This window comes from Propithecus coquereli, unplaced genomic scaffold (assembly GCF_000956105.1).
Source record: "Propithecus coquereli isolate 6110/MARCELLA unplaced genomic scaffold, Pcoq_1.0 Scaffold440, whole genome shotgun sequence".
Lineage (NCBI taxonomy): Eukaryota > Metazoa > Chordata > Mammalia > Primates > Indriidae > Propithecus > Propithecus coquereli.
In genome coordinates, this window is record NW_012150175.1 from 2007614 (window position 1) to 2030329 (window position 22716).

General features: G+C 40.2%; 1 protein-coding gene across 1 annotated transcript in view; it reads right to left on the reverse strand.

Annotated features, from left to right (window-relative positions):
• The window catches only part of ENTPD1 (ectonucleoside triphosphate diphosphohydrolase 1), a 122535-nt gene that overhangs the window by 25791 nt on the left and 74028 nt on the right, over positions 1 to 22716 (reverse strand). Inside the window, exons 3-7 of the mRNA XM_012654462.1 lie at positions 15042 to 15159; positions 12610 to 12760; positions 10450 to 10609; positions 9539 to 9778; positions 7798 to 8058 (exon numbers count right to left, since the gene is read on the reverse strand). Coding sequence (XP_012509916.1) covers positions 7798 to 8058; positions 9539 to 9778; positions 10450 to 10609; positions 12610 to 12760; positions 15042 to 15159 — 930 coding nt within the window. The remainder of the gene's footprint in view (positions 1 to 7797; positions 8059 to 9538; positions 9779 to 10449; positions 10610 to 12609; positions 12761 to 15041; positions 15160 to 22716) is intronic.

Below are 22716 nucleotides of genomic sequence, written 5' to 3' on the forward strand. Positions count from 1 at the left end.
ATAGAAAAAAATTAGCCGGGCGTGGTGGCACATGCCTGTAGTCCCAGCTACTTGAGAGGCTGAGGCAAGAGGATCACTTCAACCGAGGAGTTTGAGGTTGCTGTGAGCTAGGCTGATGCCACAGCACTCTAGCTGGAGCAACAGAGTGAGACTCTGTCTCAAAAAAAAAAAAAATTAGCCAGGCATGGTTGTGTGCCTATAGTCCCAGCTACTTGGGAGTCTGAGGAAGAAGACTTACCTGATCCCTGGAATTTGAGGTTGCAGTGAGCTATAACTATGTCACTGCACTCTAGCTGGGGTGACAAATCAAGACTCTGTCTCAAGAAAAAAAAAGTGGGCAAAGGACATAAACAGACATTTTGCAAAAAGAGACATACAAATGGCCAATAAGCATAGAAAGATGCTAAACATCACTAATCATTGGAGAAATGCAAATTAAAACCACAATGGGATACCCATCTTATACCAGTAATGGCTATTATTAAAAATACAGAAAACAACAGATGTTAGTGAGGATGCAGAGAAAAGGGAATGCTTACACACTATTGGTGGGAATGTAAATTAGTACAACCTCTACGGAAAACAGTATGAAGATTTTTCAAAGAACTAAAAATAGAACTACCATTCAATCCAGCCATCCCACCACTGAGTACCCAAAGGAAAAGAAATCATATCAAAAAGTTACTTGCACTTGCATGTTTACTGTGGTACTATTAATAATAGCAAAGATGTGGAATCAACCTAAGTGTCCATCAGTGGATGACTGGATAAAGAAAATGTGGTATATATACACAATGGAATACTATTCGGCTATAAAAAAGAATGAATCATGTCTTTTGCAGAATTCAAGGACATTTTCTTAAGTGAAACAACTCAGAAACAAAAAGTATCACATGTTCTCACTTCTAAGTGGGAGCTAAATAACATGTGCACATGGACATAAAGTGTGGAATGATAGACACTGGAGACTCAGAAGAGTGGAGGGTAACGAGAAATTACTTAAAGGGTACAATGTACATTACTCAAGTGATGCAAATGCTAAAATCCAAGACTTCACCACTACATAGTATATCCATGCAACAAAATTGTACTTGTGCCCCCTTAAATTTATACAAATTTTAAAAAATACAATTTGGATGCTCCTCCACTTACGATGGGATTATGTCCCTATAGTCCATTGTAAGTCAAAAATGTATTTAATACCCCAATAAACCCATTGTAAAGTCAAGAAAAGTACCTTGAATCATCAAGTTCTGATGCTCCCCTACTTGCAATGGGTTATGTTCTGATAAATTCATCATAAAGTTGAAAAATTAAGTCAAACCATCTTAAGTCAGGGACATGAATTCCTATTAAATTTAATTGCTTGGTTTCAGTCTACCACACTATCCTCTTTAAATTTTTTTTTTGATTTAGTGATATGTTACCCATCCTCCTTCCTGTTCCCCCAACTTTGGAGCACCTCCCAAAGAGCCCATAGTCCACCCTGACATAGCTTCTAAAACTGCATGCATTAAAATCACCAGTGACCTCCTAACTGCTAAAACCAATAGCCATTTTTTTTCATTCCACATCTTGCTTAACTTTTTGGCTACATTTAATTCACTCATTCAAAAAATTTACTGAATACCAACTATGTTACAAGAACTATTCTTGGCACTGGAGATGCAGTGACCAAAAGATGAGAATCCTGCCTTCTAGTGGAAGGCAGCAGAACTCAAATAAATAATAGGTAGTATTATGGATGGTAACAAGTGCCATAGAGAGAATGCTTTTTGTTACATACTCCACAGATATAGAGCTTTTATGCAGATTAGGGAAGCCCACAGAGTAGGCATAGTTCATTTATCATTCCTTCCAGTCCAGATGCAACTTACCTCTCAAGGATCATTTTTATCATAAGCACTACTGCCTGATAATGTAACTGACATTCCGCTTTTATCAGGTTACCAGGGAAATAAAGCCTCAAAGTTAACCCAAAGCCAAATTTGTCCATAGAGGAGCAAAAGGGTCTTATTAGATCATTTTCCAAAGGTCCAATCAAAAGCATATAGATAACACTTTAAAATAAAAATTATGGCCAGGCGCGGTGGCTCACACCTGTAATCCTAGCACTCTGGGAGGCCGAGGCAGGAGGATCATTTGAGCTCAGGAGTTCGAGACCAGCCTGAGCAAGAGCGAGACCCCATCTCTACTAAAAAATAGAAAGAAATTAGCTGGAAAACTAAAAACATATATAGAAAAAATTAGCTGGGCGTGGTGGTACATGCCTGCAGTCCCAGCTACTCAGGAGGCTGAGGCAGAAGGATTGCTTGAGCCCAGGAGTTTGAGGTTGCTGTGAGCTAGGCTGACACCATGGCACTCTAGCCTGGGCAAAAGAGTGAGACTCTGTCTAACTAAAATAAAAAATAAAATAAAATAAAATAATTAAATTAAATTAAAATAATAAAAATTAAATGAAGCATTTGTAGTCACAGAAGAAACAGACATTAAAGTTTTGTGTCAAGATTCTGCTCCAAATCGACCACTTGGAAAACTAAGGGGAAGGCATTAGTTTTATTTAATGTGGGCACTTTCAGTTCATTCATCTCCAAAATTCTGGAGATAGATGGTGGAGATGGTTGCACAATAATGTAAAAGAACTTAGTGCCAGAGAATTATACACTTAAAAATAGTTTAAAATGGTAAATTTTATGTTATATATATTTTACCACAAAAGAAAAAAAATGACTTATCTAGACAGCCTCAATATTTTTGCTTCTAGTTTTTGCCTTGGCTACACAGTTATGATTTAGAGCCCTCTCTAAATCAAATAAATAAATAGCAACATGCAATTATGGAATACTGCTATTATACAGGAATAGAACATATAATAAATATGGTCATGATCTATACAAATACCTGAATCAAATTTAAAGCAATGTTTTAAATCTGCTTTCCTTTATATATTTTTAACATTTTCTACAATAGTCATGTTATTTTTATATTCCCTCCCTAACCCCCGAAAAAGGTATGGAAATAAATCATCTCTCTGCAGTCACAGAAGAGAACAAGTCTTAGAATTAGAATCAGAGGCAAATCCTGCTTGCTAAGCTGGGAATATGTGTATTCATCTTTCTTCCTTAGACAGTTGTACTGCAGAATAAAGTCACCTATACTCTCCCCTTGCTTCAGAGACCAGTTCATTCATATACACATCCATTTATTTTTTCATTCCATCTATCTGTCAGCTTTCATTTAAAGCCTTCCATGTGTAGGAGCTTAGTGCTAGTTTTCCTTTCTATATATGTTCTTCAGAAACCCACTAGGTATTGAGTTAATATCTAAGCTGGCTTCTGAAGTCCCTTGGAAAAGTCTCTTCCATAGTGGAATATTATTTGTACCAATATGAATTAGAATTGAACCCAGAAAAATAGTGTTGATGGGATGGTATGGCAGGGTTTAGGGTATTTTTTTCCCTTGATTTACATGTATCATATAAGGAAAAGGAAACCTTAACCTTATTCAGAATACTTCCATTTTTTTTAAATTTCAGAATATTACGGTGGTACAAACCTTTAGGTTACATATATTGCCTTTGCACTGGCTGAGTCAGAGCTACAAGCATGCCCATCCCCCAGACAGTGCACATCATACCCATTAGGTATAAATACACCCATCCCCTCTTGCCCCCCCCCACACCTACTCAACACCTGATGAATGTTACTTCTGCTTCATTTTTAATCCCAAGAATTATAATGAATGACAAAAACCACCTTCTTCTTTTAATACCCCAAGAAGATACATTGTTCAAAATCAAATGGTTCAAGGTCACATCACCATGTTTCTTCCTGTGGCTGTGGTAGATGCCTCTTTGGAAGTCTTTAGGAAAAAAATCATCCTAATCCTACTCTTAGGGTAGGGCTTCAGGGACTCAATCCAGTAGGTGTTCTTTTGCCAGAATGGACCCAAAGCCAATTCTTGAGGGAAATGCTGACTCTGCTCTAGGAATTCCTGAGTTTGCCTTTAGGTACAGATGGGATGCTCTACCACTGAGGTCAAAATCTATAATCAGCTCCTTAATTTCCATATTAGGACTTAACCTTACCTGATAATCCTTTACTTGATTAATACCTGTAACCCATGAGTCCAGTTTTAAGCAGCAACTTAGAATAGGAACACTCTAGGCCATCTGCAGAGAACATAGCCTCAAAAAGGCAGTTTCTCATCTTTCAATTGCCAGCATAGAGAATTAAGATTTATGTGAAGTGATTTGAAGAATATATGTCTCTCCCCACCCTTCCAGCTACTCTGAATTCTTTTCTTCCATCATTTTGGGTATCAAAAACCTATATTGCTTCAGTCCATTAGAGAATTATCATCACTAAGTTGGCTTTTTAGTATTATGCTTTTGGGTTAAAATTGCTATGAGAAATTACAGTATTAAAAATGTGCTCAAAAACATTGTCTAATAAAATCTTCTTTGTGGAATATTTAAGATTCAATTCTAGGAATAATTCGGCTCTTACCTAGGACCTGGCATGCTGGATAAAATTAAAATAATGGATCTGATTATGCCTTATTTTTCCCATTGCTACTAGGAAACTCAGAGCTAAATACAAACACACACACACACACATACACACACACGCACACACACACACGCATATGTTTATGTATGTAAACAAATACATTTTTAATGTTCTTTAATTCTGGTTCCCTATTAAATTTGTTGCTACCCTTTCTTGTTTATATAAACAGCAAAATGTGTTCTTAAAAAATAATTCCTAAATTACTTCATAAGTAATTCCCTACAGATGTTCCCTCTTTTCTTACTGGTGTTTCTAATTTGCCCACAACATTGGATTCTGTCTAGCAACCAACGCCACAGTATAGCTAGACTACGAGGGCACTGACAGCTTTTACCACTCTACTCATAGACTAAGAATTAGATCTTCAGTGCTGAATGCAATTATGGCAAAAAATTCCCCCCCACACAAATTCTCTGTGCCTTGAGAACACCCAGGCTAACTGGTTCTATAACTAGTGAGAACGCCACTGGATTTTTGTGTTCTAAATGGTTATGCTTCAAGAGGTAGGACTTGGAAATGGGAACTTCCTGCATGAAGGACCACATAGAATAAAGATTACTAGGAGAGGCCGGGCGCGGCAGCTCACGCCTGTAATCCTAGCACTCTGGGAGGCCGAGGCGGGCGGATCGTTCTGAGCTCAGGAGTTCGAGATCAGCCTGAGCAAGAGCGAGACCCTGTCTCTACCAAAAAATGGAAAGAAATTAATTGGACAACTAAAAATACATAGAAAAAATTAGCCGGGCATGGTGGCGCATGCCTGTGGTCCCAGCTACTTGGTAGGCTGAGACAGTAGGATCGCTTGAGCCCAGGAGTTTGAGGTTGCTGTGAGCTAGGCTGACGCCACAGCACTCGCCCCACGCAAGAGTGAGACTCTGTCTCAAAAAAAAAAAAAAAGATTACTAGGTGAAAGAACCTCTTTAAAGGTCCGCCTGGTGCCAGAATATGTCAGCTTTTTGTTATTGGCAGTAGTGTGCTAGAGCGGACTCTTATGTATTCATGAGAGCTGACTGTTAAAATTTCAGGATTTTTGTGAGTCAGTTGATACCGTGTTGATAGCTTGAAATAGGCTGTGTTGGGAATATTTACACCGTAGAAATTGGCAAATGCTACAAATCAGCTCTCCATTCCCAGAGACCTGGTTGTTAAACATTTACCAGCCCATCACTGCTTGTCTGGCTCACAACTATCTACCAATGAGATAGGTATTACTGTCCCTATTTTACAGACGAGAAAACAGACAAAAAAATCCTTAGGCTTTAAGGAAACATTACAGAGGGAACCAACAAAAAATATAAAGCAGAAAGAAACTGCCAAAGCAACAACAGGTACAGGGTAGTGCTAACTCTGAGGGCTGTATCCAGAGCAGAAAGATCCCATTCAGAGGAAGGAAATGAGCTAATTTAAGGAACTGCCAAATTGAGGTTCAGAAGGCTGTGAGAACAATTTCAATGAGGGACTAAGGAATCAAACAGAAATACCTCCAGAGGGAGCATGAGGCTCCTCCACCCTTTTCCAACCCCTATCTCTCCCTACCTTGGTTGAATGAGTCACATTCAAAGGCAAAAAAATTCCATCCTCCAAGGAGGAAGGGATTAGTCAAGCGTGAGAGCAGGAATTGGATCATGTTTCCCAGTAGGCAAAGCTTCCAGAGAAGTTACAAAGTCAACACACAAGGGTATGTTCATTTTCCTTCATATTTTACTTCCTAGCAGTAAAATGGAATGGAAAAGGCCCTTGGTAGATGGCCTCCCTAATGTAGCACCGTCCTTCCTCTTCAAGGAGTTTGACTCAAAGCAAGGGCCCTAGCCCAGAAAAGCCCAAGGTGAGCAGCCAGTGCCAACTTAGCTACAGGACACCCAAGCGAGGTTCTAGGTTGTTCTGAATTTGGGTTTGCAGTCAACTAATAACCAAGTATTACTCTGCCAGTCATAGTCCTGTCATGTATTAATATTTCCCTCAAGAGCCTGGAGGGGAGGGGATGCTGTGGCTTGGGCCATGGTTAAAGCAAGTCTGGATCCACAGCACTATCTATTATTGTTTTCTCAGAGACCAAGATAATGAAGAGCTCATACAGTTTACAGTAATCCAGAAGTTAAATCGGGTCTGAGTTTTATGGGGCCTGTACGATCTCCACAGAGTTCTTTCTGTGACACTGGATGAGGCCAGGAGACCTTGCAAGAAATTCTCTAGCTGGAGTCCTAGAGGGGAGTTGAACTTCCCTCCTCACATGCTGATCTGTTTTCTGAAAAGGGAGAAAGAGTGTGAAAAGCCCTTGTTTCTTTGAACGTTATCTTGAAAAAATAAATGAGATAATGTACATATGGTGCTTAGTGAGTAACTGGCACTTGATAGATGACAGCTAACTTTGCAATATACTACTAAAACTATGATTATAATAATGCTCGGTCTCCAGGACCAAAATATGGAATTTGAATAAGATCAAGGAGTATCTCTTCTGCCTCTGCTGAAATATTTTATCTTTTTCTGGCATAATTAAGAAAAGAAGGAATTTGGAGCTGGGATTCAAATAATTCTACAACTCTTCAAAATGTAATGACAGTGATGCTATCTTCAATATTTCCTTGGGATTTCCTCAGTATCTACCTCCTAAATGTCTTTATAGAGCAAAACTCTCAGCCCAGTCATCTAACTGCTGCTTCTCTTCCTCTGACATTCGAGAAGCCACCTGTGGCAGACTCAGATGTGTGAATATCCCACAGCCAGCCACCTCTTTCCTTGCCTATGAATTTAACCCAGGTAGAAGGAAGTAATGTGCTCAGGGAAGACTCCCCAAGCAATGAACAACGATTAGTCTAAACCAACCACGTAATCCATTTCTCCTGATCACAGATTGGTTTAGAGGTGTGTATTGCACGAAGTTTTGGCCAACAGGATCTGGAAAGATGTCTGTTGGCACTCTGCAAAATAGGAGAGAGATACGTGTGAGAGAACCTCTAAAATTCTTTCCTGCTTTGCCTTTGCATGTGAAGATATGATGCTTAGAGCAGTCACTGCCATCTTGGCACCACAAGGTCAAGAAGATAATAGAGAAGCTGATCCCAAGTCCTGACATTGTTGACCCAAAGAACTCACCCTGAATTATCTACCTCAAGACATTATTATATGAGAGAAAAATAAATCTTATTATTTAAATCCTTTGTAGGCACATATTCCATAACTTGCAAACGAAATCATCCTAACTGATATGCCTCATCATTTCACTTACCCCAAAATTCCCGTGGAGTGGTGGCAAGAAAATCCCATTGAAAGCACACTGGGAATAAGGGCAATAACTGGTGTTGAAGAGCCCTAGGATGCTTTGCTGGCATTGTTGATAGTCTCCAGTACCCTGGATTTCAAACTGCTGGAATGGAAGGGTCATCTCAAATTTCTTGGTGCAGGGGGTCTTGTAAAGGTCACTTACATTCACTATCTTCTCATATCCAGAGTGAAAGCATGGGTCCTTGAGAATTCCATTATTTGCAACCTGAGTGGAAAAATCACTTGAAGGCATCATGTGTTAATGCTTTGGATATAAGGGGCACCGTCTGACTTCATCAATGTGTAAGCATTGTACTACATCCCAGCTCTATGTCCCTGCCTTGCCCTTGGGATTAAGTTAAAAAAATAGATTTGTATAATGGGCATCAGATGTGTTATCAGATGTAAATGTATTTGGCTATTTATAGAATGCTGATATAGTTAAAGCTGGGCCCAAAATGCTATTAGTTTGGAATGACCCGGAACCCTTAGTCCTAATCACATAGGTCAGGAGCAGATTCACAAGGAAAACTTCAAGGCTCTCTAAATGTGGGGCCTAGGGGTAGTCCTCCAGGAGTCTGCATACCACCCCTACACCACCACCACCTCTCCTGTCAGAGAATCAGAAGCTCCAAGATTCTTTAGGTCATTTAACACACTGACTGCCATGTAAGTTGTATTTAACTGAGGCTAGTTTTGACCCCAGGGCCTCGTGAAGCAAAACCCTGCAGCTAGTTCTTGAAAATCTTCCTTGTTGATGTTTTTATTGTTACAATTAATATTGACAATTTAATTCTAAAAATGTGAATTGCATTGCATATAACTCACACATAGAAAACAATAAAAAAAAAAGAACAAATTAGAACGGATCATTTTGTTTTAATAAAACACCATGGCCCCAGGGAAAACAAAAATTTTTTTTTCTAGTGTGGCAGTCAATGTGTTAAGCCAGTAGTATCAAAAGGATTTCTAACCCATAACCTATAAGAGGAGAAAGGGGATTGTGGTGGATGAGAAGATTAATGGCTCCCATGGTGATTATCTTTTTGATAGTGGTCTTGAGAACTGGAGAGAGTGCCTTGGAGGAGAGCAGAGAACTGGTTGTCCTTTCAGTGGAGACAGGGAACAGCTGGATGTGATATCCTTGCTCTGTGTTTATTTGTCAGGGTGTGCCTGGTACTCGCATGATGTTGAGTGTGTTTAACTTTTCCTGCCTTCAAAATGGGGAAAGCATCTGGGGACAATATTTGAAGTTTTGATCAATAAACTTTGTGTTTTTTCTGAAGTTTTTTTTTTTTTTTTCCTCCTCCTCTTCAGGTCATTTCTAACAACCATTTTCTGTAGTTTGTAGGAAAGGGAGATTAAAAAGTGGTCTAGAAGAGCTTATAAACTGCAATCCACCCTCCAAACAACACTCTACCATGTAATCTTCATTATCATCCCGACAAGGGTGAGAAATTATTTCCTAAGACAGAATCCAAGTCACATCCCTGGAGATAATGCAGTAAACAAACATAAGAGGTGATGTCTGGATGGAACAATTCACAGGGGTCGACCAGATGTCATTAAATATCCTGCCTGAAAAGGTTTGGAAAGTACAATAACCAACTTCAGACCAATTCCTGAATTAGAAAAAGAAAACAACAGGATGTGGGGGCTGGAGGCCCAGAGGTGGGGTGGGCAGGTCTGGATTTGGTTATACTTGCCTGAATGTCCTTGGCCAGTTTCTGCCAGAGCGCTTGATCCTTCCCATAGCACAAGAAGCTATGTGTGTACACGCTGTAGTCCTTGCCATAGAGGCGAAATTGCAGATAGTTATCTGGGGTCTCAGGAATCTTGTTTTGGGGCACAAAAGTGATTTGTGTAGAGGCTCCCCCAAGATCCAAAGCTCCAAAGGTTCCCTCATCTTTGCTTTCATAAGAAATTAGGTCTAACCAACTCAATTTCTGAAAGAGAATATAATGACCAGTGCTAGAAGTCTCTGCACATCCTGCTTTTCATATTATTTCTTGGACTCAGGGACTTCCTAAGGCAAAGAAGCAGGGACATAAAGGTGAGGCAAAGCTCACTGGGGGTTCCTGATCTGCAGCAGATCAACAGCAGGAAAAGAGAGGCTTCAAAGACATAGCTCAGACTGTAGCAACACAGAAGCAGTGTGACTAGTGTTTATAAACAAGGGGACTGGGGCCAGATGGACTCAAGTTCAAGTCCCCACTCAGTTGCTCATTAGCTGTGCAGCCATGAGCAGAATAATTACACTCTTTAGACATCAATTTGGGGCTCTAAAATGGGAATAATAGTACCTCATTGTGTTATTCAGAGAATGAAATCAGCGCATGAAAAGCGCTTAGCATAGCATAAGACACATAGCACTAGGCAAATATTAGCTATTCTTATTTTAATGATAGATTTTTAATTTCCTCTGTGTCTTCCTAAGGTGAGGACATGGTTTAAGAGAATTATACTTCCAGTAAGCCTTACAAATGTGGGAGTAAATTCATTCATTCATTAATTCATTCATCCATCATTCATTCTGGCTAGTGACCCAAGTACTGCCTGAGATAGCAATGCATTGGCCCTTAGGGAGCCACCTCTGTGGGTGCTGTGAGGTATTCACCTGAGTAAACTTGCCCAGTAGATAGTTGATAGTAATCCAGCCGTAGGCACCTTCCTCTTGGCCAGTGATGATCCTGGCGCCCTGGAAGTCAAAGGGGTAGCTGCTGAGGCTCTTTGTCACCACACCCAGGACCCTGTCCGCCAACTGCTCACTTTGCATCCTACACAAAGGAAGAGTTGAGGTCATCACTTTTGTTTTAATAACTACACCTATCCATTTCAGCTAGAGATTCCATGCAATGCTCCTAAGAAGTGGACCATAACACTGGAATAAACAGAGAGAAAAGGATACCTGCATATGGCTGTCAGAGGAAGAACCCTCTTTTTGGATGAGGCAGAACTAATTTTTTGGCCCCCTCTCTCCAAATTCAAATCCTTTCAATCCTTGCATAGGTTGGTTTTCCTAAAATATCGTTTTCGTTCTGTTCTTCTCTGGCTCAATAAAAAATTATCAAGACTCTTAAAATTACTGTGGTGGTGACAGCTGGGTATTGTTTGATCACCATACCTGGAGCTAATGTGTGCTATATTAGCCATTACTGGTGGCCCCTAGCTGGTTACATAGCCAGACTCTGCTCGAAGTTTTAAATTTAGGCTTTAATAGAAACCAGGTGGCAAACGAACCTGCTGCCGGACTGGGAAAAATCTTCCTCATATTATCCTTCACTTCTTGGGTCTGTTTGAGACCTTTGAGACCTAAAGAAGGCATCTTCCAGGGTTGTCATAATGAACATAGGATGCAATTGCTTCCAAGATCTAGTCTATGCCATACTGAGAGCCTCTGGGTGAGAGGATGCTACCTTCCAGCTGGCATTAGGCCCCTGTAATCTCTCATCCATACCTACAAACCGCTTTTCTTTTATCCCTAGCTTTCCTCCCCTCGAAACCATCTTCTCCACCAGCGTCACCAGTTGTGTAAGGTCCTATAATGGCTTCCCACTATCTTCAGGATAAACTCCAAACTCCCTAGCATGGCCCACAAGGCACTTTGTGATCTGGACCCCATCTTCTCAGAATCCCACTTGGAACCCAGGCTCTACCACTTATCGCAAGTGTGACCTTAGGTGAGTTACTTCCATTTGTAAGTCACAGCTTCTTCATCAGGTTAATAATAGTTAATAACATCTCTTCATAGAGTTATGATGATTAAATTAAACAATATATGTTAAGTTCTTAGCACAGTGCTAAGAATATAGCAAGAACTCAAGAAATAACTATTATTATTATTACTATATTATTATTTTACAACATTCGCCCTATCTTCCATCTATGCAAAACTACTTATAGTTCTCTGAATATGCCCTGGTCTTTCACGCTTCCCTCCCTTTGCATATCCATTAGAACACAAGCTCCACAAAGTCAGCGACTTTGTCCTGTTCACTGCTGTATCCCCAGCACTTAGAACGGTGCCTGACAAATGACAGGTGCTGAATAAACATTGGTTACCGACGCACACTGTCTTCTCTGCCAGTAATGCCCTTCCTCCACCCCCAACTCAATCTTCGATTCAGCTCATGTATCCCCTCCTCTGGTAAGTCTTCCTGACCTCCTTTCATGCCGGGCAGGGCCAAATGTACTCCCATAGCAGCTCTGAGCAATCCTTTATTACAGAATTGATCACCCTGTATCAAAACTGATTTCCTTGAGGGCTGAGACACATATTTCCATATTCTGGACAGATTAAGTACTCAATGTACGTGGAATGAATGAATGAATGAACAAATGAACAAGTGAACAAATAATGCACACAGCTACCAGGTGGTAGCCAATAAAGATGTGTTAGTTGTGATTATTTGTGTCTTAGGACATCTGTGAGTCTCCCCTGATCCTCCTTCTCCTAGATATTGAATGGCTAAATCTATAACCCCGAATCCCAGAGTATATAGGATCCATCTTTCTCTCCCTGTGTCCCCTTTCTCCCTTGAATTCCCTGTGGGGAGATGGGCAAGAGGTCTTTTTAAAATCCTACAATAATTGTATACATCCTACTAGAAATTTGGAAGTTTTACTCAATTATTGAAATTTTCTTTCTTAGAAATGGACTTTGGGGTGTGTAGAATTTGGGTTATTGGTGAAGTGTAGCCCTCTCACATAACTTCAGAGGCTCTTTCACTGCCAAGCCTAACTTCCAGACATTCTTGGTCCCTACATGCTGCTGTACCTGAGCAACCGCATGCCTGCTGTGGCTCCCAGGTAAACAGGTGTCTCTTGGTGCTGGGACTTTGGAATCACTTCCCTGGCTCTTTCCATGCATTCAGACAGGTGAATACCTATGTCATTTATTTTCTGAACATATTTTGAGATTCCAGGACCTAAGGAAAGATGTAGAGGATAATATTTTTTAAAAAAGTATAAAACATACCTTTACAATATTAGAGAAAAATATGGTGTTATCTGAAAAACACAAGAAAACAATTTCCTGATGTGGTATATATTAAGTTGTTGTAATTAGAGGGTAACTCACTGGACCTAGCCTTGGTTAATTTTCAAACCTCGAGTTGGGTCTATCTGGTGTTCAATAATTTTGCCACTGGATGGCGCAATTTTACAATTGCATAACATTACCAGAGATTAATTGGGATCTTATAGATAGCTACTCTATTAACTGCTTTTTGATGTTTCTTCCACTAAGTTCTAATAAACAACACTAATTCCTGGAAGAACTAAATAAATATGACATTTAGAACCAAAGTTAAAATAAGCACCAGACACACCAGCTTTTATTGAAAAAAAAAAAAAAAAAAAAGAAGCAGTTAATAATTAGCTACGTGATCGTGGCCAGTGCCCTAAAATTTCTGAGGTGGAGTTTCTTCCTTTGTTAGACGAAACAGGAAAAAAATTCACGTATCCTCAGTGACTTTTCAACTCCAGTACTCTGCCTCCCCAGTAAAACTGTTTTTCCAGTTTTAGATCAAAACTAACTGTTGCTATGGAGAGGATTTGGAGCCAAGATTTCTTAAGCTTTTTGAAGTTAACACTCAACACTTTCATCTCACATTACGATAAATACCTGCACTATTTGCTTTAAGGATAATTATTCAAATAATTTACCTAGATCATTCATAGGTTTTTAAATAGCCTGTTTACTTAACCATGAGACAATCAGCTCTAAGTTATCAGCTAACTGTTTTGATTCAGAAAATCTGGTGTTAAATATTTGATTAACTAGACAACTCTCTTTGAGAAGGGAATATACTGCATTTGTTAAGCCAAATGCTCATGGGATGAGTCTCAGAAGAAAGACATCTGCTAGATTAAAAAAAAAAAAAAAACTTTTAAAAATGGAAGCCAGTGAATTAAATAAAAGCCAAAAAATGAGGGATTTGGGCTTTAAGAAATACTAGAAGTACTGTCTCAGTATTGATGGGGCCAAAGGCTCAGGATATCAGGGTATTGAGTAGAATGGCTTGCTTCCTTGGAAACATCTCCTCTGTACTACTTTCTTGACAAACTACAAAAATTAGTGGACTCCACAGGCAATCAAACTAAAAATCAATCATCTTCTGGGATCTAGGTTACCTAGCTGACTAAAAATAAACAGTGGGTTCCTGGTCCATAAAGCCAAGAGATAAAGGTCAAAGAGATTACACTGCAATGTGATGTTTGGTGCACGGTGGGATACTGGGTGGAAGGAGTGGAGAGAGCTGAACTGTCAACAGCTTTAACTTGTATTGTGACCTTAAAAGGAAACTAACTAAAAATAAAAAATCAATATGTAATGCATAGTTCAGAGGGGCAGGAAGCCTGGAGTACAGTAAGGAGACCTAGATTCTTGTCCTGGTTCTGTTGCTGCTTACAAGGCACTAATCCAGATTTTTGTATCCTTCTCACAAGATTTAAATGATGCACAAGGTCCTTTGCCCAGCCCTAAAAGTCTATGATTTGGTCTTTCCCACCTACACAGGGGTCAAAGGCTTTCAAAAACATCTTCTAAGCTATAGATTAGGGTGCAAGGATCAAGAGAGCAGTAATTCCTTGGACCAGCAGCATCAGCATCACATTGAACTTGTTAGAAATACAAATTCTCAGGCTTCAACCCAGCTCTGCTGAGAAACTCTAGGGGTGGGGCCCAGCACCTGTGTTTTAACAAGCCCTCCAGGTGGTTCTGATACAGTTTCAACCTTGAGAACCACTGGCTAAGACATGGGTTTGATGTTGGGCAGACCTTAGTTTGAACCCCGGCTTCATTACTTACTAGTCCAAGTTACCTTAAAACAAGTGATACAAGCTCTCTCAACCTCAGTGGCCTCATTTAAAAAAGGAAATAATAACACATACCTCAATGGAAAACTGTGATGATGAACTGAAATAGCACATGCTCAGGACTTAGTGCATGGCATGCAGAAGTGCTGTTTATGAAAGCCACTATTACTCAATTATTTTTAAATGTGCTTATTCTTCAAGGGCTTGATCATTAAGGACTGATTTCAATATTATTTTCATAATGATAATAAGATAACAACAATGGGAGCGCCACTGTGTTCTTCACTTGGCTTCCCATGCTTGGGGCTCTTTTTACTTTTGTGTTCTACTTGCCAAACACCCTCATGTTCTCACGTCCCACTGTCTCCCCCTCCCTTTTCTTCATCTTACCTTTTACCTTGCATTCTTCTATCTGATGCACCACCCCTGTGTCATTCTCCTTTTCTGCTGGCCACTTATAGATATATAAGCTTGTGTGAGAAGAGCCCGCATCCAGCACAATCCCATACTGAAAGCAAAACAAACCAAAAACTTACGGGTATCACATCGTTCATCGCCATATTCAGCTTACAACAGAAAGGGAATAAGGATAAGAGTTTTCAAAAACATGAGGAGAATGTATTTTAATTTGAGAGGAACACTGGGTTTGGGGCTGGAGTTACCCTGATCACAAGATCCACCAGGACACCAATCCCTCTAGAACAGGGCCTCTTCATGCTGGTTGCATGTTAGAAATATTCAGGCCTTAGGGTGAGCCCGAGCAGCAGTATTGTTTAGAAGCTTCCTAGGTGATTCTAATGTGCAGCCAAGATTCAGAACCACGTGCTGAAGTGGCTGAGACACTATAGAAGGAATTGAAAGCTATTAATCTGTAGTTCCCAAACCTGTCTACACCTTGGAATCATATCAGAATCACCTGGAAAGCTTCAACGACTACTGACGCCTGAATCCTCCCCCCAGATAGTGTGATTTAATTGGTCTGCTATGTGGACTAGTTTCTGGACTTTGTATAAGATCCCAGGTGATTCTAATGTGTAGACAAGTTGGGAAAAACTGAGTTAATCCACTGAGCGCCACACAGACATAGTAAACATCTTAATCTAATTTTAGTTCAAGAAATGTAGAGTTTGTCTTAAAGACAGACAGAAAATACTAAGTGCACTTTCTTTTTAATTGTAAATATAGTTATAAAATTATATTTAATACATTTTAAAATATATGTACTTAAACATTATGTTTTTAGCTCTTAAAAGTAGGGGGAGATGGGCCGGGCCCGGAGGCTCACACCTGTAATCCTAGCACTCTGGGAGGCCAAGGCGGGTGGATTGCTCAAGGTCAGGAGTTCGAGACCAGGCTGAGCAAGAACGAGACCCCCTACCCCATCTCTACTAAAAAATAGAAAGAAATAATCTGGACAACTAAAAATATATATATATAGAAAAAATTAGCTGGGCATGGTGGCGCATGCCTGTAGTCCCAGCTACTCGGGAGGCTGAGGCAGAAGGTTTGCTTGAGCCCAGGAGTTGGAGGTTGCTGTGAGCTATGCTGACGCCACGGCACTCACTCTAGCCCAGGCAACAAAGCGAGACTCTGTTTCAGAAAAAAAAAAAAAAGTAGGGGGAGATGAAAGGAAGAATAAGGGAAGAGGGGGAAAAAAGCATGAGGAAGAACTAGATGGTCAGAGGAGAAAGGGAAAAGAACAAAGTCACCATATCATATTTCATGAGTGTATTCAATGTTATCAGGCAGGTGTCGTATGAAGCATCTTATATATGAATTATCTGACTTAATTCTTAGAGCAGTGCTATGCAATAGGTACTATTTTTGTCCCTTCTATATAAGTGAGAAACCGAAGTACAAAGAGCTTAAGTAATTTACTCAAGACACACAGCTAATAAATGACAGAGCATAGATTTGAATCAAGGTCAGACTCAAGACCTTATGCTCCTTGTACACAGAAACATAGGAGCAAGGGCTGGGCAACAGTTTTCAAACTGGTGCTCCCTTTTAAGGACACGAAATGAGGGACAAATACAGATAAGTGTGCAAATCTTAGGTGTACACCTCAATGAATTTTTGCATATGTGCACATTCTTATAATCACTGCCAAGATCAAGATACAGAATATTTTCTAGCCCCAGAAGGTTCCCTGGTGCCTCTTCTCAGTCAGTTCCCCTCAAAGGTGACCACTGTCTTGACTTCTATCACCAAGGATGAGTTTTGCCTGGTTTTGACTACAATAAATGAACTCAGATAGTGTGCCTCCTTTATGTCTTCTTTCATTCTACACGATCTGTAAGATGCATTCAAACTGTGCGTATCAGTAGTTCATCCCTTTCCATTTCTGTAGAGTATTTCATTATATGGATATACTATATTTTTATTCATTTGACTGTTGATGAACACTTGAGTTGTTTTCAGTTTGGGGTTATTGGGATATAGCTGCCAGAAACATTCATGTACATTTTATTTTGTGGAAATAAGCTCTTATTTCTTTTGGGTATTTACCCAGGAGTAGACTGCCGAATGCCCATTTTGATCAATTGATAGTCATCTTTTATTTTTTTAAGAGACAGGATCTCACTCTATTGCCCAGGCTAGAGTACAGTGGCACAATCATAGTTCACTGCAGCCTTGAACTCCTGAGATCAAGCAATCCTCTTGCCTCAGCCTCCCAAGTAGCTGGGACTACAGGTGTACACCACCACACTCAACTAATTTTTAAATATTTTGAGATGGGGATCTTGCTATATTGCTCAAGCTGATCTCGAACTCCTGGCCTCAAGCGATCTTCTTGTCTCAGCCTCCCAAAGCACTGGGATTACAGCTGTGAGTCACCAAGCCTGGTTCCACATGGAATTTTTATTATCCCTATACTAGAGAGAAACATGGAAGGGAGTAAATGGGCAAGCAAAAGGAAGAGAAGCAGAGAAGGCCCTTCTGAAATGTGATCCAACTACTCTTGTTACATTAGGCTACTCATTTAAGCTGTGGACCTCAAAGTGTGGTCTGCCACTTGAAAATACTTAATTTGGCAGTTTATATATATATACACACACATACATACATATGTATGTATATTTCTATACCCTCGTTTTGTCACCTGATAAGAACCTAAGAACCTCCTCCAAAGAGAAAAGAAGGTAAGAATGAGGATTCAAGAGACCACCCTGGACCATTAGGGAGGATTTGAATCAGGCTCAGACTCAAGACCTTATTCTCCTTGTACACAGAAATGTAAGAGCAAGGTCTGGGCAACAGTTTTGAGATTGGTGCCCCCTTTTAAGGACACGAAATGAGGGACAATTACAGCAAAGTATGCAAATCATAGATGTATGCCTCAATGAATTTTTGCATATGTGTACAGCCATATAAGCACTACCAAGATCAAGATACAGAATATTTTCTAGCCCCAGAAGGCTCCCTAGTAGAGCCTACTGAATGTCAAACTTCATTCCATTTCACTACAGACCAGGGAATATCACTGTGCAGACTTCATGAAGATCCTTGACCCTCCATAACCTTCACAGTATCCTCTGCCTTGTTACACACAGCAGGGATTCCCTCTACTAATTAGCGTCATGCCCTCAGAAAGAAAAGGGCCTGTGCACTGGCTTTGGGCACAGCAAGGAAGGAAGCAAGCTGGACAGACTCCTCTGCAGCTAGGCCTGCAGTGAAAGGAATTCAAAAAATGGCTTAGGTGGTGACCATTGTGGGCAGAAAGGGACACGGACTGAGGTCTGGGGCCTTTGGACCCAGGGGAAACCTCCCCAGATGGAGAAAGAGGCTCAGGGGTTACAGAGTAGAAAATTCTGTTGTCCCTAGCAGAGTCCATGAATTCTTCCTGCCAGAAAATGTTCCAACCACAGCAACATATGATAATAGCTGGCGAGGCAGCAGCAACAAGCAGCCTTTATCTGGAATCAGGATGTTGTATTCTGTCTAACTTTGTTAACATGAAAGTCACTCTTCTAGTAGAGCCAAGGAACAAGCCTTGCTTCTGTCAGCTTGTTTCTCTAAGGCCTTACACAGTGAGGTAGTTGAGAAACAAAAGCTTTTACTATTAATACATTTCATGTGGCAAATGTTTGAGAAGGGGGTAGGGTATATTTTAACACAGGAATTGAAGACATTCCACTTTATGTATACAGTACACTAGAATGCTAACCTGTTGAAGTGTGCCAAATGTTTTGTCTTCTAAAATGGTTTGCAGAATAAAAAACTGTCATTGCTTGCGCTTGAGAGACAGAGAAAGCTTGATTATCTGCAAGTTCTCAGTTTGAGAATTTTAGGAGTTTGCCTTTCTTTGTTCCAATGTTCATCAGAGCCCAGGTAACAACTACCTTCTCTTTCCACCACATCAGCATTTTCCAATGAATGTTCCAGAGAGCACAAGGCCTGCAACAGTCTTGGTAAATTTAGCTTCCCAGAAGTTTAGGGAATGCTGGTGCATCTGGGCTCACAAACCCATTAGCTAGTGAATGCCTCAGAGAAGTCTGGCAGTGGAGAAACCCAATATTTCTCTGTAGCTCATATTTAAAACATTTCCAAAAGCCCTTATGAGTATGTCCTTCACATTAAAGAAAAAAATCCAAGATATGGGTGGTAAGGAAGAAATCTGACACTCCCTTAATATTATTACTTCAATCTTATTTTCTACTTTAAGAGTACTAAAAGTTTATTAAATATCACCTTGAAAAAGAAGGAAAAAAGAAAAAAAGAGACCTTTAAGATTCCACCAACTAGATATCAGTTATTTTTATTTCTTTCTGTTCTTTCAAAAATGCATAATATTTTTATATAGCTGTATTCTTACTGTGCATACAATTTTGTCCTAAGCTAGCTTTTTATGATGCACATGGTTTTAGTGACCATAACTGATCTTCATGCGCTAGGCTGCATGAACAGAAGCAGTGGTCTGGAAAGAGGAACAGCAGAAATGACCTTGCTTGGTTCACAGAAACACCATTACAGGGGCCCTGGTGAAGACCTAGAAATGTAGGCAGTAACAGACCCTGAGCTCATTGAGCCTGGAGGCAACGTGGAGGTGTGGCAGACCCCTCCTTAGGATGGAAATAATTCTACCTGCACAAGTGTCATAGTTTTGGGCTTCTGGGTAAGTCATCTTAGATGCAGAAAGAGAAAACTGGAGTGTCAGATGGCTTGCTGCCTGGTTCTGCAGAAGTAGGACGTTTAACCCTCTCCTCTGAGTCTCGTCCTTCAGAAAATACATGCCACGGAACTGGCCTGCTTGTAGTTACCCACAGGCTACGTGGATTCTGTTCTGGGGCCTGTGCCCAGAAAGCCCTTCACTTGATATCCCAGCCTTCCTAACCTCCTTAGATTAGATCCTACTCCCCTGATCATAATGCCTGTATGTTTCCTCTAAAGACAGCACTGACACATGGTATAATTACATATTTTATGAGTATTTGATTAATGTCTTTCTTTCCTATTAGATTGTAAGCTACCTGAGGGCAGGTCTACTTTGCTTACCATGTATATCCAGTATTCACTATGGTATATCCTACTATACAGTAGGCACAGAGAAGGAATTCAACAGATAATTGTTGAATCAAATGAATGACTGAGGAGGGTTAGAACTAACTATATGTTTTTTAAATTCCTTCCAGGCCTAAAAGACATTAATATTTATAGTCTAATAAAAAGTAGTACCATTGGGGTTATTCTATGCCCACCTTCCCCCAACAAAAAACCCCATAAGCCAGGTGCTATGGTTTGAATGTTTTCCTATCCAAAACTCATGTGCTGAAAACGTAATCACCAATGCAACAGTGTCAGGAGGTGGGGCCTCATGGGAGATGTTTAGGTCACGAGGGCTCTGCCCTCATGAATGGATTAATGCCATGATAAAAATGGGCTTTTGAGAGCGGGTTCACCATCTTCTGTACTTCCGCCATGTGAGGAACAGTGTCCCTCCCCTCCAGAGGATGTAGAATTCAAGGCCATCTTGGAAGCAGAGACCAGGCTGTTACCAGACTCTAGCCACTAGAACCTTGATCTTGGACTTCCCAACCTCCAGAACTGTGAGAAAATTAATTTCTGTTCTTTATAAATCACCCAGTCTGTGGTATTCTGTTATAGCAGCACAAAATAGACGGAGACATCGGATAACACAGGCAACAGTGTAATCATTAACTTCTGGTAGTCCCTTCAGATATACTGGTTCTTCAAAAACTTTCTTAAAAGTTCCTGTAGCTTTAATGGTAACTTCAACAGCCTCATCAGTCTGTCTCAGTGAGTTTGGATTTATAAACAAAGTTTATCCCTTTGAATGTAACTCTAGTACTCTATAAACAAACCAAGTTAGCTACAGAGAGGCTAGCAGGACCTATAAATATTTAGAAACCATTTTCTTCCTTTCCTTTTTTTAAATTAGAGTTACTAGATCTTTAATACAAACCAGTTTTCCTAATAGTGGTAATATATATTAATACATAACATAAAATTTACCATTTTAATCATTTTTAAGTATACAGTTTTGTGGTATTAAGGATATTCACGTTGTTGTGCAACCATCACAATCACCCATCTCCAGAAGTTGTTTTTAAAACCAATGTTAAAATCCAATAGAGTAAAAATAATAGAAATATTTTCCAGGAGTATTTGAGGTTGGAAATCAGAGCAAATCTTCCAAATTCTCCATTAAAAGATAAAATCGCAAATGCTTATTATCCAAGAACAGTATTTTAGTTCATTTTGAAAAAGCAGATGCATAAAGAAAGGCAGTAGTTGAAAATCCTGCAGGGTGCCAGTCCAGTGACCACAACACAGTAACAACTAAGGGCCTTCCATAGAACACATTTTTATTAACCAGTGTTAACAGGTGGTCTCCACTGAAAGTTTCTGATATGTTGGGCACTCTGACAAGTAAGTCACTTATATCATTCCATTTAATCCTCACAATCATCTTCCAAGTAGGTACTATTACTATCTCCATTTTACATATAAGGAAACTGAGGCATAGAGAGACAAATTTATTTGCCCAGAGTCTCAGACAGAAAATAGCAGATGCAGGATTGAAATCAAAGCAGTCCGCTCCCTGAGCCTACATTCCACAGAAGTGGCAGCTTTTAATGAAGGCATGTGGTTTGGTATTGGGTCAGTCTGATTTCTATGTGAGAGCCTCAGTGTGTGCCAAAACATGGAATGTTTGTGCTAAAAGTAATATCTGACAACTCACTAACTGCCAGTGTTCAGTGATGAGCAGGCAATCAAGGAAGTGGTGAACCAAGCAGACCTCAAAGCTACCTCCACACCTGGGTCCACCAGGACGAAGGCACTTTCCTAGGGGAGACTTAGGTACGTACAGCTAATGACTCTTCCATTCTCTAAGGTCTGTGATTAAGTGATCATTGTGTCCCTACTATTAATGTCTATAGACAGTGGTTCGCAAACTCCAGTGGCATGAGAATGCCTAAGGATGCCTTGTTACACGTGCAGATTCCCAGGCCCTGCACTCTGGAGGTTCAGATTGAGAAGGCTCTGGGGCTAAGAGTGGGGAACCAGGATGTCTACAGGATCCTAAGGCAGGGTTCTCCCTCCCACACTGACACCATCTGCTAACAGGCTAGTCCTGTGACCTTCACATCCAAGGAGAGAGTAGTTTTATCTGTTCAAGATGCTCTGTCTATTCACTGAATCAGCAAACTTCTATGGAGCAACTACCCAAGAAAGATGCTGTGCTGGTTGTAATTTTAACATTTATATTGTGATTATTTGATTAATGATTATCTCCCCACTAGACCATTAAGTTCAATGAGGGTAAGAACTTTGCCAATCTTGCTCACTGCTGTATCCCCAGGGCCTAAAATAGAGTAGATGTTCAATGACAATTTGTTAAATGAATGAATTCATTCATTGAGTGAAGGAATAAATAAAGTATATGCAAAGACAAATGAAAGCCAGTCCCTGTCCTCAATATGCCTTACAACCTACTAGGTAGCTGGGCAAGTAAACACATAAGTACAAAAAAGATTTATTGCTGTGCTATGCCAGATGTGGCCCAGGCATGAGGCCACTACCTCCCCAGCAAGGCTGAACC